Below are 17964 nucleotides of genomic sequence, written 5' to 3'. Positions count from 1 at the left end.
GAGATATTTATCTCACCCAGCATGGGTATATGTAAAAATACACCCCAAAACACATTGCCCTACTTCTTCTGAGTACGGCGATACCACATGTGTGACACTTTTTTGCAGCCTAGGTGCGCCCAAAAAAGGGGCCCAAATTCCAATGAGTACTTTTAGGATTTCACAGGGCATTTTTACGCATTTGGATTCCAAACTACTTCTCACACTTTAGGGCCCCTAAAATGCAAGGGCAGTATAAATACCCTACAAGTGACCCCATTTTAGAAAGAAGACACCCCAAGGTATTCCGTGAGGGGTATGGTGAGTTCATGTAAAATGTTATTTTTTGTCACAAGTTAGTGGAATATGAGACTTTGTAAGAAAAAAAAAAAAACATTTTCCGCTAACTTGTGACAAAAAATAAAAACTTCCATGAACTCACTATGCCCATCAGCGAATACCTTAGGGTGTTTACTTTCCAAAATGGGGTCATTTGTCGGGTGTTTCTACTGTCTGGGCATTGTAGAACCTCAGGAAACATGACAGGTGCTCAGAAAGTCAAAGGGCCAGATTTATCATTAGCTCAGGTCAGAATAATGGAGTGAAAAAGTCCCAAAAAAAGTCCCAAACGCTAAAACTGCGCACAAATTTGCGACTTTTTTCTGCTCTGCACTATGCTCGCCAGTTTTCTGAAAGTGGGCGTGTTTTCTTATGTAAATGAATCTCTAGACAGATTTACTATTGGGATTATTTAAAAAGTCGCAAAAAAGTCGCAAATATGTCGCAATTTCACTCCAGTGAGGACCATGCTTATCTTCTGAGACTTTTTAATAGAACATGCGACTTTTATAATAAAAATGTGCGACTTTTATAATAAAAATGTGCGACTTTTGTAAAGCTGCTTACTGACGGATAAACTGCTACCGTCAAACCAGATTTATTACAGTCTTAAAGGGCCGATCATAAATCTGACTTGGCTAAAACTGATTTTAGCCATATGTTAAAGTGGAGTGAGCTGTCAGAGTAATGATAAATCTGGCCCTATAACTTTTACCCAAACCAATAAATATACACTTATTGCATTTTTTTTTATCAAAGACATGTAGAACAATAAATTTAGAGAAAAATTTATATAGAAATGTAGTTATATTTGAAAAATTTTACAACAGAAAGTGAAAAATAGGAGGGATTCAATCAGCACAACCCTGTATGCAGGTGCACATCGCTATGGCGAAATACATATACAAAGAAAAAGACACAAATGCAATAGCACTCTGCAACCAGCACTCTGCCCTGCCTCTATGCTGGATGTTGAATGAGGCATTGGTGTACATTTTGGCCAAAGCGTAATAAGCCACTCACCACGTCAAGGTCGCCTCTATTGAGTGGTCCCTAACACTAGTTCCTACCTGTTTATGGGCCATGACAGCCACACAAAGTCCAGGGAATGCAGGTGCAGCATGCACGCCAAGCACACTCTGCTTTTAACCCCGTCCGGTGCCATTACAGCTTTCATCGGATCCAGGGATGCAAGTACCAACATGCACGCTGAGCCCACCATATACTTCTCCTGGAGCCAAATGGCTACTGGTAGGTGCTATATAAGCAGACTCAGTTTTATACTGACTTTAAAACCAGCCTCCAGGACAGATTGACTGGTCAGGTGTGCATGACTGCATGGAGATCGCCACGCCTCCAATATCTACTACAAAGAAAAAATATGGGGGATTCAATCAGCACAACCCTATATGCAGGTGCTGAAAATGCTGAAAAACACCCTAAACTAGCTAAAAGTAGTCTTAAGATATGCAAAAGGGTTCATGCTGTATGAAAATTTGACACATCTTGCTAGATGTTAGACATTGTTTTCTAACTTTACACTACCTGTTGGTTGCGTTACTTTCCTCTAAATTTCTTTTGGCTGCCTTTTTTCACAATTTTTATGTGGTCAAAAGTTACTTTAAAATCTATGTTGCAGTACTAATAACAGAACATTTGCAGCAAGCCCTTGAGGAGCCAGTGGAGGATAGGAGTGGCTCCTATTATAACACAGTCTATCACAGTGGCTATCCTCTCACCATTTCTCCCTATGGCCAGAGGAGTGCAAAGAGGAGGGCACCCTTTCTTCCCTCAGGGCACACCCTGATTCTGGAGCTCCTGCCTGATCGTAGATGGGCTGCCCTTGATGTTAGGTGTTTGGATGGGTGCAAGGCTGGGTGTGTGGAGTGCAATGGCCAGCATATGGCATATGAGTCAGGAAACCAGGCTAGATGTAGAAAAACAAACGTCTCTTTTAAATGCAAAATGTGAGTTGTAATATATCCAACAACAATGAAGCACCGTTCTGTGTGTACACAGTGCAAATCCTTTCCCCTGATAATGAGGTATGGAGGATGGCAAAGTGGCAAAAAGTGGCATGCTATCCTGCTAATGTCGCTCTCACTAGAATCTCTGGCTAGCAACTGTAATCTATGGCTGCAGTGTCCACTGCTGGATGCAAGTGTTTAGAGGTGTGTCTGGCCAGGATATGGTTAAGGGCTCGTGCACACGAACATATTTTCTTTCCGTGTCCATTCTGGGGTTTTTTGCGGACTGTATGCGGAACCATTCACTTCAATGGTTCCGCAAAAACAAAAAGGAAGTTAGTCCGTGTGCATTCCGTTTCCGTATGTCCGTATTTCTGTTCCGCAAAAAAATAGAACATGTCCTATTATTGTCCGCATTACAGACAAGGATAATACTGTTCTATTAGGGGCCAGCTGTTCTGTTCCGCAAAATACGGAATGCACACGGACGTCATCCATATTTTTTGCGGATCCGTTTCAAAATACATACGGTCATGTGCATACGCCCTAAGTGTGATGGGGTGCCAGAACAGCCATTTTTGGTTACCTTGCCTCCCAAAAATCTTAATATCAAGTGATCAAAATGTCATATGTACCTCAAAATGGTACCAATAAAAAAAGTGACCTCATCTCATAAAAACAAGCTCTCACACAAGACCATTGCCAGAAAAAAAAAAAAAGGACTCTTAGAAAATGGCGACACAGAAACTTTTTTTTCAAAAAGTGGTAAAACATAAAAAACAAATATATAAAATTGGTATCTCTGTAATACTGTTCAGCAGAATAAAGTTAATACAGTATGTCATTTTACCCGTACTGTGTACACTAAAAACCCAAAACCCAAAAAGAAATCGCACAGTTGTTGCCTTTTCTTTATCCTGCTCCCCAAAAAGCTAAATAAAAAGTGATCAAAAAGTCGTATGTACCCCAAAATAGAACCAATGAAAATGGAAAATCATCCTGCAAAAAATAAGCCCTCACACAACTGCATCAAGGGAAAAATAGAAAAAAAAAGTATAGTTGTCAGAAAATTGCTGTATTACTACTCCACGGGCTGTTCAAAAGCAACATGGCGCCCATAAACCAATCTAACAAAATATGCTACTCACAAAAAGTTAGGGATATTTGGATTTCAGGTAAAATTTATGGAAAACGTAAAAAGTTCACATTACAGTGATATTGTATCATGAAATTAGGACATTTACAAAGATGCATGCAACGGTGATTTCCTCATCTCAAACTATTTATTGAAACAAAGGCCAACAACAGTAGTGGGTATACCCCTACAAAAATGTTACTGTTTCAATAACTTGTCATGTGGCTTTGAGTATCAATTACATTTGACGACAACATCTCATGCTGTTCGACTTATTGTCTGCTGAGGCATGGCATCCCACTCTTCTTGAAGGGAGGCCCTCAGGTCATTGAGGTTCTGGGGTACTGAGGTACGAGTCTCTACACAGCAACTCAGCTGATCCCATAGGTTTTCAATGGGATTCAGGTCTGGAGAAAGTGCAGGCCACTCCACTTGAGGTCCCCCAGTCTCCAGCAGCAGTTCCCTAATGATGCGACCTCGATGAGCTGGAGCAGTGTTGTCCATGAAGATGAAATTAGGCCTGTGTTGTTCATGCAGAGGCACAATGACTGGATTAAAGAGGACCTTTCACCACTCCTGACTTGCCTGTTTTAATAGCTTCATGCGTTCCCCATGTAATAACAATTCTGGAGCATCTTTTCTTATGACTCTATGTTGTGCCATTCCTTTATTATTTCCACTAGAAGTTATGAATGAATTGCTATTAGCCTTCAGTACGGGTACAGAGGGGTGGTAACCAGTTGGGGGACTGTACCTGCACAGTCTGAAAATGGCAGCACTGATTGGATAGAGTGAGTCTGTGCAGGTACACACCCCCATCTGGTTACCTCCCCTCTGTACCCTTACTGTAGACTGCTAGAAATTCATTCATGACTTCTAGTAGAAATAATAAAGGAATGGCACAACATAGAGCCATAAGAATAGATGCTCCAGAATTGTTATTACATAGGGAATGCATGTAGCTATTAAAACAGGCATGTCAGGAGTGGTAACAGGTCCTCTTTAATGATGTTATTCAAGTAGTATGGGCTTGTCACTGTACCATTCACAAAGTGCAGGGCAGTTCTGTATTGACTAGATACACCTGCCCACACTGTAACACCACCACCACCAAAGGCTCGTCTGGCGACAACAGTGGCTGATGCATAACGCTCTCCTTGACATCTCCAACATTGATGGCGTCCAACATTTTTGCTCAGCGTGAATCAACTTTCATCAGAGAACAGCAGTGAGACCCACTGGTCCCTCGTCCAGCATAAATGCTCCCTGGCCCATGCAAGACCATGACACCTTTGCCTGGTGGTGTGGTCAGGTACCCTTCCAGGTCATCTAGCACGCAGACCACACTGATGTAAACAGTTTTGAATGGTTTGACGTGACCCTTGGGTGCCTCTCACCTCCCTTAAATGTGCCTGGGATTGTGTGGCATTCATTATCTGGTTCCGCAGGGCTTTGTTTACAATGAAGCGGGTATCAGCGTGGGATGTGGCCAAAGGACATCCACTTCTATGCCTTTCTGTGACTCTTCCAGTCTCTTTGTATCTATGTTGCAACCTGCTGATAATACTCTGTGACACTCTAATCCAGGGATGCTCAACCTGTGGCCCTCCAGCTGTTGTAAAACTACAACTCCCACAATGCCCTGCTGTAGGCTGATAGCTGTAAGCTGTTGGGGCATGCTGGGAGTTGTAGTTTTGCAACAGCTGGAGGGCCGAAGGGTTGAGCATGCCTGCTCTAAGCTCATTGGCCACTTCTGTCTGAGAACATCCTGCTTGAAGCCTTGCTTGAAGCCTTGCAATGGTGAGGTTCTGTTGATCAATTGTTAGATGTCGTTTTAGTCTCATGATGTCAAAATGTGAACAGCATGATGAGGAGGACTGTTAAACCACTTTCCGTCCGCCCATAGGATATAAACGTCCTATGGGTGGATCTCTATTTCTGAAAGCACGTTTTAAAACGTCCGTTCAGAAAGTGCAGCTGCACGCTAATCGTGCAGCTGCTGATCGGGTTGCCCGCTGTCAGTGACAGCAGGGCAACCCAGAGAGAAGGCAGGGTCAGTGCCCAGGTGTCCCTGCCTTCTGGATCGCTGCATACACAGCGCTCACCGAGCGCTGTGTGTGCAGAGCAGGAAGCGCTATGCGCTTCCTGTTCCGGCCCGGCAGTCATGTGACCGCCGTGACCGGAGAGTGCAGGAGCTGTGTGAGGTCTTTCAGAGACCTCGATCAGCCCTGCTCTGAGGCTGTACAGCGCAGAATTATGCTGTACAGCCTCTCTGGGGGGTGTATTTCTTCTGTAACTGGGGCTACTATGTCAGCCCCAGTTACAGGAGAAATCAACAGTGAAAATAAAAAGAAAAAGTGAAGCAAATGCCCCCAAAGGTCTTGTATGACCTTATGGGGGACGAAAAGTGTAAAATAAAAAAAATAAAAATAAAGGGTTGAAAAAATAAAATAAAAAAAAAGTTTCACATGTAAAAAAAAAAAGTAAGGAATAAGAAAAAAAAAATTAAAAATAGAAAAAATAAAATAAAATAGACATATTTGGTATTGCCGCGTCCGTAAAAACCAGCTCTATAAAAATATCACATGAGCTAACTCCTCGGGTGAACACCGTAAAAAAAAAAAAAAAAACTGTGTCAAAACAAGCAATTTTTGTCACCTTACATCACAAAAGGTGCAACACCAAGTGATCAAAAACGCGTATGTCCCACAAAATGGTACCAATAAAACCGTCACCTCATCCCGCAAAAAATGAGCCTCTACATAAGAAAATCTCTCAAAAAATAAAAAAACTATAGCTTTCAGAACATGGACACATTAAAACATAATTATTTTGTTTCAAAAATGCTATTATTGTGTAAAACTTTAATAAATGAGAAAAAGTATACATATTAGGTATCGCCACGTCCGTAACAATCTGCTCTATAAAAATGTCACTTGACTGAACCCCTCAGGTGAACGCTGTGAAAATAAATTAATAGAAACTGTGCTAAAACAACCAGTTTTTGGTCACCTTGCCCCATAAAGTGTTATAATGAATGATCAAAAAATCATATGTACCCAAAAATAGTACTAATAAAACTGGCACCTTATCCCCTAGTTTTCAAAATGGGGTCACTTCTTGGGAGTTTCTACTGTAAGGGTGCATCAGGGGGCTTCAAATGGGACATGGCGTCTAAAAACCATGTGGAGTTCCTTTTCTTCTGCGCCCTGCCGTGTGCCCATACAGCAGTTTATGACCACATGTGGGGTGTTTCTGTAAACCGCAGAATCTGGGTAATAAATATTGAGTTTTGTTTGGCTGTTAACCATCGATGTGTTAAAGAAAAAATTGGATTAAAATGGAAAATCTGCCAAAAAAGTGAAATTTAAAAATTTGATCTCCATTTTCCTTTAATTCTTGTGGAACGCCTAAAGGGTTAACAAAGTTTGTAAAATCGGTTTTGAATACCTTGAGGGGTGTAGTTTCTACAATGGGGTCATTTATGGGGGTATCCACTATGTAGGCCCTACAAAGTGACTTCAGACCTGAACTGGTCCTTAAAAAGTGGGTTTTGGCAATTTTCTTAAAAATTTGAAGAATTGCTTCTAAACTTCTAAGCCTTCTAACGTCCTAAAAAAATAAAATGACATTTCCAAAATGATACCAACATAAAGTAGACATATGGGGAATGTTAAGTAATAAATATTTTATGAGGTATCACTTTCTGTTTTAAAAGCAGAGAAATTGAAATTTAGAAAATTGCGAATTTTTCAAATTTTTGGGTAAATTTGGGATTTTTTCATAAATAAAGGTGAAATATTTTGACTCAAATTTATGACTATCATGAAGTACAATGTGTCACAAGAAAACAATCTCTGAATGACTTGGATAAATAAAGGCGTTCCAAAGTTATTACCACATAAAGTGAGATATGTCAGTTTTGCAAAATTAGGCCTAGTCAGGAAGGGGGCAAATGGCCCAGATGGCAAGTGGTTAAATACCAAATCTAATTGAACAAAATTTATTGGGCGATTCATGGATCAAACACCTGTTTTTTGCCGTTAAGCTCCGTTAGAGAACCTGATGGTCTCCTGCAATGACTTCTCATCACATATGATTACAGGCATCATTGCTTACAAGTGGCCAACTGTACAGAGGCCGGCGGGGAAGCAAAGATGTCCAGTGAGCCAGTGGTCACTGCTAAAGGGGTTAATGCTTCAGTGAGTGTGCTTTCCTTCCCTAAGGCTGTGTATGGGGATATACAGTAAATAGTCAGTCCCATGTGGTTGCTAGGTGTGGGTGGGCCCCATCCTCCGATTCTGGTGAGTTGTGTTGCAAGAGAAGGTAGAGCAGCTATTACAAGAGGCAGTGCATGGACAAAGAATCTGTGAAGGTAACGCACAGGCCAGGCTATGGACCTTTGATGCAAATTTTCACGTGATATAGCCTCAAATTTCACAGTTTGCATAACAATGAATAAAATCTGCAGAGAAAGTCAGCTGCATTCCTGCAATAGATAGGGCTAGAGTCAGTGGCAGATGTTTTACAATGTGGGTGAATGAAGTTTGTTAAAACCCTATTCATGCTATGTAAAAAAAAAGGGACCTTATGGGGGCTTCACACAGACTTTGTTTGGCAATTTTTTCATCTTTTATCATGCGTTTTTATAGTATTTTTATGCAAACAAACACCACCTCTAGATGTTGTATTAGACATCTATGGTAATTATTAAATGCAGTGCAAACATGTGTTTTATTTTAGTGCATGGCAGGAATGTGTTAACGCATACTGGCCGCATTTACTAATGTCATTGCACCAAGATGCTGGCATAAATTGTGGAAAAAAGTGGCCTTATGTGGCGTATCAAGGGTAACACGTTATCTGCACCTAGCCCAACAAGGGGTCGTTACTTATGAGAAAGATGCTTTTGCTTTGTGGGTAGGAGCGTGGCCTAATAGGCAACATTTAGTGCTAAAATTATACCACCATTCTGTCATAAAATCTGTCTCCACGTAAGCCAACCAGTAGTTGGTATAGAGTCCAAGAAAAGTTTCTATTCCCGCACCACATTTATCATCCAGCCTGAGCCACTGAGATAAATCTGGTGCAGGTCTAGACAGCCTGTGTAAGTTTACCACTCTATGTTGTGCCGTTCCTTTAATATTCCTGCTGGAAATTATGAATAATTTACTAGCAATTTGCAATGAAGATCCAGATGGATGTTACCAGTTTGGAGTGTGCCCTTGCACAGTCTGACACTGGCAGCACTGATTGAGTAATGTCAGAGTGTACAGGGACACACCCCTAATGGGTAACACCCATCTGGAACTGCTGGTAATTCGTTCACATCTTCTAGCAGGAATAATAAAAGAATGATACAAAATAGAGTCATCGGAATAGACGCTCCAGAATCGTTATTACATGGGGAATGCAAGTAGTTACTAAAACAGATATGTCAAGAGAGGGGACAGGTCCTCTTTAAGAAACTCAGTTTTGTTTTGTTTGCAATTACCCTTTGATGCAGCGCGGCGGAAGCTGATAGCATTCCCTTGTAGTCTGTGGTTAGGTTGTGGATATAAAATAATGTTTCCATCATTTACTGTAGATACCTGTGTTGTACTAAATCTTACATTAGCAGCTTATAATGATAGTATAACGAGGTTCATTAAGATAAAAACCTGAATTACTAGAATTAGATTAGTCATAGACTCTAATTCATCTACAGTCGTGGCCAAAAGTTTTGAGAATGACACAAATATTAGTTTTCACAAAATTTGCTGCTAAACTGCTTTTAGATCTTTGTTTCAGTTGTTTCTGTGATGTAGTGAAATATAATTACACGCACTTCATACGTTTCAAAGGCTGTTATCGACAATTACATGACATTTATGCAAAGAGTCAGTATTTGCAGTGTTGGCCCTTCTTTTTCAGGACCTCTGCAATTCGACTGGACATGCTCTCAATCAACTTCTGGGCCAATTCCTGACTGATAGCAACCCATTCTTTCATAATCACTTCTTGGAGTTTGTCAGAATTAGTGGGTTTTGGTTTGTCCACCTGCCTCTTGAGGATTGACCACAAGTTCTCAATGGGATTAAGATCTGGGGAGTTTCCAGGCCATGGACCCAAAATGTCAACGTTTTGGTTCCCGAGCCACTTAGTTATCACTTTTGCCTTGTGGCACGGTCCTCCATCGTGCTGGAAAATGCATTGTTCTTCACCAAACTGTTGATGGATTGTTGGAAGAAGTTGCTGTTGGAGGGTGTTTTTGTACCATTCTTTATTCATGGCTGTGTTTTTGGGCAAAATTGTGAGTGAGCCCACTCCCTTGGATGAGAAGCAACCCCACACATGAATGGTCTCAGGATGCTTTACTGTTGGCATGACACAGGACTGATGGTAGCGCTCACCTTTTCCTCTCCGGACAAGCCTTTTTCCAGATGCCCCAAACAATCGGAAAGAGGCTTCATCGGAGAATATGACTTTGCCCCAGTCCTCAGCAGTCCATTCACCATACTTTCTGCAGAAGATCAATCTGTCCCTGATGTTTTTTTTGGAGAGAAGTGGCTTCTTTGCTGCCCTTCTTGACACCAGGCCATCTTCCAAAAGTCTTCGCCTCACTGTGAATGCAGATGCGCTTACACCTGCCTGCTGCCATTCCTGAGCAAGCTCTGCACTGGTGGCACTCCGATCCCGCAGCTGAATCCTCTTTAGGAGACGATCCTGGCGCTTGCTGGACTTTCTTGGATGCCCTGAAGCCTTCTTAACAAGAATTGAACCTCTTTCCTTGAAGTTCTTGATGATCCTATAAATTGTTGATTTGAGGTGCAATCTTAGTAGCCACAATATCCTTGCCTGTGAAGCCATTTTTATGCAACGCAATGATGGCTGCACGCGTTTCTTTGCAGGTCACCATGGTTAACAATGGAAGAACAATGATTTCAAGCATCACTCTCCTTTTAACATGTCAAGTCTGCCATTTTAACCCAATCAGCCTGACATAATGATCTCCAGCCTTGTGCTCGTCAACATTCTCACCTGAGTTAACAAGACGATTACTGAAATGATCTCAGCAGGTCCTTTAATGACAGCAATGAAATGCAGTGGAAAGGTTTTTTTGGGATTAAGTTAATTTTCATGGCAAAGAAGGACTATGCAATTCATCTGATCACTCTTCATAACATTCTGGAGTATATGCAAATTGCTATTATAAAAACTTAAGCAGCAACTTTTCCAATGTCCAATATTTATGTAATTCTCAAAACTTTTGGCCACGACTGTACAAAAAATTGGTTGTAGATTATATATGCAATGCAGGCTAGCGATCACAGTGTGGATTCATAGCACGACCAGCCATGTTAGATTTTTGGGGTTGCTGTAGCGGCACATTTGCAAGACACACTGCAACCCCATTCATTTCTATACTAGCACCGCTACACTACAATCCCACGCGACCAAGATCGCCTTGTAGCCGAACCCTTAAGTAAGCAGGACTTCACTGAAAGAAAAACTTCATTTTTTTAACAATGTACACTTCAATTAAGTGGAAAATATGAACAAGCCCCCTCCAAACTCCACATACAGTACAGACCAAAAGTTTGGACACACCTTCTCATTCAAAGAGTTTTCTTTATTTTCATGACTATGACAATTGTAGATTCACACTGAAGGCATCAAAACTATGAATTAACACATGTGGAATTATATACATAACAAACAAGTGTGAAACAACTGAAAATATGTCATATTCTAGGTTCTTCAAAGTAACCACATTTTTGCTTTGATTACTGCTTTGCACACTCTTGGCATTCTCTTGATAAGCTTAAAGAGGTAGTCCCCTGAAATGGTCTTCATTTCACAGGTGTGCCCTGTCAGGCTTAATAAGTGGGATTTCTTGCCTTATAAATGGGGTTGGGACCATCAGTTGCGTTGAGGAGAAGTCAGGTGGATACACAGCTGATAGTCCTACTGAATAGACTGTTAGAATTTGTATTATGGCAAGAAAAAAGCAGCTAAGTAAAGAAAAACGAGTGGCCATCATTACTTTAAGAAATGAAGGTCAGTCAGTCAGCCGAAAAATTGGGAAAACTTTGAAAGTAAGGGCTATTTGACCATGAAGGAAAGTGATGGGGTGCTGCGCCAGATGACCTGGCCTCCACAGTCACCGGACCTGAACCCAATCGAGATGGTTTGGGGTGAGCTGGACCGCAGAGTGAAGGCAAAAGGGCCAATAAGTGCTAAGCATCTCTGGGAACTCCTTCAAGACTGTTGGAAGACCATTTCAGGGGACTACCTCTTGAAGCTCATCAAGAGAATGCCAAGAGTGTGAAAAGCAGTAATCAAAGCAAAAGGTGGCTACTTTGAAGAACCTAGAATATGACATATTTTCAGTTGTTTCACACTTATTTGTTATGTATATAATTCCACATGTGATAATTCATAGTTTTGATGCCTTCATAGTCATGAAAATAAAGAAAACTCTTTGAATGAGAAGGTGTGTCCAAACTTTTGGTCTGTACTGTATATTAGATGTCTCCACACTTGCCTCAGCCTGAAATACCCTCATTAGTGCTTGCTTCAGAGACTTCCATCAATGCCTTAGGGTACAGCAACATGGTCAAGTTTGTTGATGCAGTTTTGGAAGCCAAAATCATGAGTGGATCATAAAAGTAGAGAAAGTACAGGTGACTTCTGCTCTTTCTTGAGTTCACTCCTGATTTTGGCTTCTAGGTGGTGATGGTGAGTTCACTAAAAGAGTCCAAGAGGGGCCTGGGCTTATTTCTGGTGTGTAATAATATTTTTCCCATAAAACGAGGTCATTGGCTTCTACCTCACAGTTGTTTTTTTTTGCCTTCCTCTGGATCAACTTGCAGGATAACAGGGTGAAATGGATGGACAGATGTCTTTTTTCAGCCTTATAAACTATGTTACTATGTAAAACTGCATCAGGAAACCTGACCGTGTGGCCGTACCCTTAGGCCTCATTCACACGACCGTGGTATTGGTCCGCATTCGAGCCGCATTCACTTCAATGGGGCTGCAAAAGATGCGGACAGCACTCTGCATCCGTTGCTCCGTTCTGTGGCCCTGCAAAAATTATGAGACATGTCCTATTCTTGTCCATTTTGCAGACAAGAATAGGCATTTCTATAATGGGCTTACTGGGCTTACTGTTCCGTTCCGCAAATTGCGTAAGTCACACAACAGCATCCGTGTTTTGCGGATCCACAATTTGCGGACCACAAAACACGGCACGGTCCTGTGAATGAGCCCTTAGTCTCAGAAGCCCTGTCAGTGCCTGTGTCAACATGCCCTTGGTTAAGGCTCTATTACACCAACAGATTATCTGACCAATTTCTGTCCAATTAGACCAATAGTTGGTGTGTACAACAAAAGATCTGTGTGTGTAAACGGCCATCTGACCAATGATTGGTCAGAAAATCTGTCAGATAATCTGTTGGTGTAATACAGGCCTTCGACTCCCCTATTTGTGACTCCACAGAGTTCTTGCCATTGATGACATCAGAGTTTCTCAGTCATAGATTCCCTTAGATGACCAGCCAATGATGCCCTCAAAAGAAGTCAACTTGTGCCTTTTGCAGGGGGCTGCTCTCTGCATCTGACCTGGATGGATGTCTTGTTGTTGACTTGTTGCTTGTTTTATTATAGCTGACTCCTGTTTCTGTAATTTTTTACTCTCTTTGCTCTCCCTCATGTTTGTACATCAGATATCCTGCAGTCCATCGCTCTGTACTCTACGTTCTTCTAAAGCTTTTTGTTCCAGTTTTTGCCCATATCATTTCCTTTTTTTTTATTGCAGATGATGGAAAACTTTCTTTTGAAGAGTTCAAAGCCTATTTTGCTGATGGGATGCTAAGTGCAGAAGAACTGAGTGAACTTTTTCACAAGATCGACACACACAAAACAGAGTAAGAATTTTTTTTATTTTTTTTTGCAGAGTCTATTACAAAGTAACCAAGATCATATTAGGCAGGATTCACACCAGCGCTAGCGATTTCTGTTGTTCTCCTCTGTTAGTGGAGCAGAACAATGAAAATAATGGACATAACTGAACTGAACCGAATAGACCTCATTGACTATAATAACTGTCCATTTGGGGTGCCGCTGTTTTATAAAAAAAAAAAAACAAAGCTCCCAAATGCAGATGTGAACCTACCCTTACCAGGTAGTTTCTCTATGATAACATATAAAGGATAGCTGAATGAGCTGTGCACCTTCTGGATATCTTTGTTTTGAGATTTTAATTATCCTTTAGTAATATTCCAAGATTTTCATACTGATGGCCCATCTTTAGGATACGCCATCAATATCAAATCAGCGGAGGTCTGACACCCCACACCCCTGCTTTTCTGCAGTTTTGGGGTGTCTCCAGCACAAACCACACAGCTATGGTGTAGTGGACTGTGATTCGCTTCAAGGTGCCATCGTGACCATAGAACAGCTGATCGCCAGGAGTGCTGGATGTCAGACCAATCAGATATTAATGGCCTAACTGAGGATAAGCCATCAATATTAAAGTCTTGGAATTCCCCTTTAAGTGGTCATTTCACTAATCAGTTTTTATTCAGAGGTGGCTAATGTGGTCAATAACTTAACATGCATGATGGTGTACACTAGCAATAAGTCACCAGTGTATGTATTAAGACAACCCCTTTACAGAATATGATTGTCTATGAAGACTATTTTACAGTTTATACAGTGACCTCCACAGAGCTCCGTTCCCTTAAAATGTGACCTCCACAGCACCCTGCCCCTTAACAGTGACCTCTACAGCACCCCCCCCCCCCCTTAACACTGACCTCCATAGCGGACCGTCCCCTTAACTGTGACCTCCACCGTTCCCTGCCCGCTTAACAGAGACCTCTAGAGCGCCCGCCCCTTTAACAGTGACTTCCACAGCATCCCGTCCCCCTAACAGTGACCTCCACAGAATCCCGCCACCTTTAACAGTGACCTCCACAGAATCCCGCCCCCTTAACAGTGACCTCCACAGCAGCCCGCCCCTTTAACAGTGACCTCCACAGCGGCCACCCCTTTATTAGTGAACTCCACAGTACCCCATCTCCTTAAAGAGGACCTTTCATCAGGCTAGCTCTAGTCTAATTATTATCCTACCTTATAGGGTGGACCCCACTGATGCCATGGAACTTTTTTCTACAGAACCCCCTGTTCGTCCGCTGTTGGCCCCGTATATTTTGGCGCCGTATATTATAATGAGGCGACTCGAATATACTAGGCGGAGACTTGTATTCTTGTTTATACTAGGCGGAGAATTGTATTTTCCCTGGGAGTGGTTATATTCTCCCTGGCTGTGAGTGCATCCAATCAGAGCGCTCAGCTTTTAGCCAGCGAGAATGAGCTCAAGTTCTCATGAGAATCGCGAGAACTTGAGTGTGTAGACATCCTTGAGCTCTGGCTAAGAGCGGGGCGCTCTGATTGGATGTGCTCACAGCCAGGGAGAAGATAATAACTCCCAGGGAAAATACAAGTCTCCGCCTAGTATAACCGAGTGGCCTCATTATAATATAAGGCCCAAAATATACGGGACCAACAGCGGACGAACGGGGGGTTCTGTAGAGAAAAAAAAATGTGCCATGGTATCAGTGGGGGCCGCCCTATAAGGTAGGATAATAATTAGACTAGAGCTAGCCTGATGAAAGGTCCTCTTTAACAGTGATTTCCACAACACTCCATCCCCTTAACAGTGACCTCTACAGCAGTCTGCCCCTAGGGTGGCTAGAGGTGCGGTTTTAGGCCGGACAGTCCGTCTTTCAGACTCCCTGTCCTCCATCTGGCGCAAGGCCTGGACAGACACAGGGATGTCCTTTTGAATAGCTCACTCTCAGACAGCAGCACTGTGCTGTCTGAGCGTGAGCTGAAGGGAGAAAGTCGCCCTCCCTCCTAGCTCTGCAGCTGACAGAAGTTGATTTTTACCTTCATTTTTTCAATCCCTGTTGGCTGCGTAGTGGGAGGAGGCATGGCTTAGCCAAGTCAGGGGTGTGGCTTAGCTGGACCTGGGGGCGGGGTTTTAAGTCTGTCTTTTGAGGGTGACCTGTATGGCCACCCTACCTGCCCCCAGAACTGTGACCTCCACAGCACTCCAATCCCTTAACAGTGTCATCCATAGAGCCCTGCCCCAAAAATGCATTGTCCAAATTCCTTTACTTCAAATGTGAAAAATGGTACAAACTTGCAGTACATTTTAGGCTAACTTCACATCAGAGCGAAACATTTCCATTGTTGTGCTCAGTGATAGGTTATATAAATAACCGGCTGCTTTGATGTCATCTCATCCTTACTGATGTCATAGCTAAGGGCAGTGATTGGCTGTCATTGTCAAATGTCAGGGCAACATGTCACCACTACATCTGATATTGCAAATAATCGACCAGTAGCTGATCATGGGAGGAATGGAAGCTGGTTGAAGGAGGCAGTATATAAGGCTTCCTTCACACACAAATTTTCTCTGCAAGTATTTTCCCTTCAGAGAAGCAGGTGAAAAGGTCACTAAGGGGCCCTAGGCTAGGCGGTGCCTTTTATATGGGTTCCCCATGTAGCGGAGATCAGGTGCTCGGCTCTCCCAATGCAGTCGGGCTCCTGCTTTAATGGCCTGGATCGTCGGAAGCGCCAATCAGGGCCATTTAACCCTTTAAATGAGACATTCAATAGTGGTTGTGTTATCTGAGTGGTTTGGAGGGAGGGGACTCAGTCTTTCAAGCATCGGCAGGGTATCGATGTCTTAGTATGACAGCCGGGGGTCTAATGAAGGCCCACAGGTCTGCCTGCATTGCCTGCCTATTGGGCTGTGCTGGAGGTACAGCCTGATGGAAATGGAGTAAAAAGAGATCATAATGCTACCAATGAAACTACACAATGGACAGGGCTGAGTAGTTCCAATGCTGAAGCTATTTTGGAACCTGATTGGTGGGGCTGTGAGAATAGGTCATCGGTATCAACATTTTGGACAACCCCTGTGAGGTATATTGGCATGCACCAGATTTTTTGCAGACATTTCTTCTATTGCCTGCTCAACTGAATGAGGCTTGCAGAAATCCAAATGTGTTTGCCACCAAAATAGCCAAAATCAGCTGAATAGAACTGATTTTCAGTCACAGAAATGTCTCTAACAAATCTGTCACGCGTATATATTGTATACCCTACATGCTCTGCTGAACAAACCTCAATTATCGGATTATCCTCTTACCTCTGCCTGCTGGCATATTTCAAAGGAAATCTGACAAGAGGTTAAAGCAAACAAACCCAAACAATTATTTGGCCAGAAATTGAATGAATCAGGTAAAAATTCACAGACATAATGAAATGAATTAGTGCTTATGTGCTTTTATTGCATGTGTTGTATTGTAATGTATGTGTTTTTTATTGCATATATACTGTGAAAATGTATAATATACCATTATACCAGGCTGAGGGCATGTTGTGTACTGTCACAAAGAGGCTCAGACACATTTCTGTAGCAGAGATATTATTGGAATAGTAGGATGTTGTAGTCAAAGAGGAGTGGAAGCAGAGGATGGGAGTGAAATGAGGGCGCACCCTTTGTTCCCTCTGCTCTCCCCTGGTTCTGAGGCCTGATGGTAACTGGGGAGCCCTTAATGTTAGGTCTTTGGATGGGTGCAAGGCAGAAGTATAGAGTGAAATGGCCAGCGTATGGTGTAGAAGTCCTAAAAGCATTCCAAAGGTAGAATAATTGTCTGTCTTTACTCAAGTGCAAAATGGGAGTTTTGGTACTGATGTAGTGTACATCTTTCCTTTCTATTTTGCTAAAGTCGCTCTCAGAAGAATCTATGGCTAGCAACAGAACCTTGGCAATAATGGTTCTAAAGTCCACTGTGGGATATAGGGTCTTGAAGGCAAGTCAGGTCAGGACATGTCCAAGGTGAAGGGTGTCTTATTGGTGTTCTTCACAGCAGCAAAGTCAGGATGGCTATAGTAGCAGGTTACTGTTCCTTGCTGACTCCTATGCTTAGCCATGCAGATTCTAAGTTGTCCTTTATCTTCCTCTCTTTCTCTTTCCTTTCTCCCTCTTTTGTAGATCTTGCAGCGATCTGTGAGTATCTATGGCTCTAGGGCTTAATTTAGCAAAAGCTTTCTTTCTCTTCCAAACTCCAATCTAGACTGACTCCAGCTAGGGGTGGATCTTGGATCCACACCTAACCTCCTGCAAAGGGCTGAACCAGGAGTAGTAACCCTGGTTGACGTGCCATCCATGCACAGCTATGCTATGTATAATACATAACATAACATTACATATATATTATATAACATTAGATAACAAGCCATTTGCAGATACCCCCTGCTCTAGGGTACTGCAGTAGCAACAATTTATATTACATTGAAAGCCACACCTTTATCCAAGGTCATGATGAACAAAATGTACGTGTAATCATACAATTAATTTAAAGGGGTATTCCCATCACAATGATCACTGTTTAATCTGTTAACCCCTTAGCGCAGAACGCCGTGCATGTACGGCGGGGAAAACTGTGCCAGAACGCAGAATGCCGTACATGCACGGCGTTC

At 42.3% G+C, this 17964-nt stretch overlaps 1 protein-coding gene across 1 annotated transcript in view; it reads left to right on the top strand.

The window, feature by feature from the left end:
• NECAB1 (N-terminal EF-hand calcium binding protein 1) overlaps positions 1–17964 on the top strand; it is a 312192-nt gene that overhangs the window by 47530 nt on the left and 246698 nt on the right. Inside the window, exon 3 of the mRNA XM_040432240.1 lies at positions 13223–13331. Within this exon, the coding sequence (XP_040288174.1) occupies positions 13223–13331 (109 nt within the window). The remainder of the gene's footprint in view (positions 1–13222; positions 13332–17964) is intronic.

This window comes from Bufo bufo, chromosome 5 (genome assembly GCF_905171765.1).
Source record: "Bufo bufo chromosome 5, aBufBuf1.1, whole genome shotgun sequence".
NCBI lineage: Eukaryota > Metazoa > Chordata > Amphibia > Anura > Bufonidae > Bufo > Bufo bufo.
This window is presented reverse-complemented; position numbering and strand designations above follow the sequence as displayed.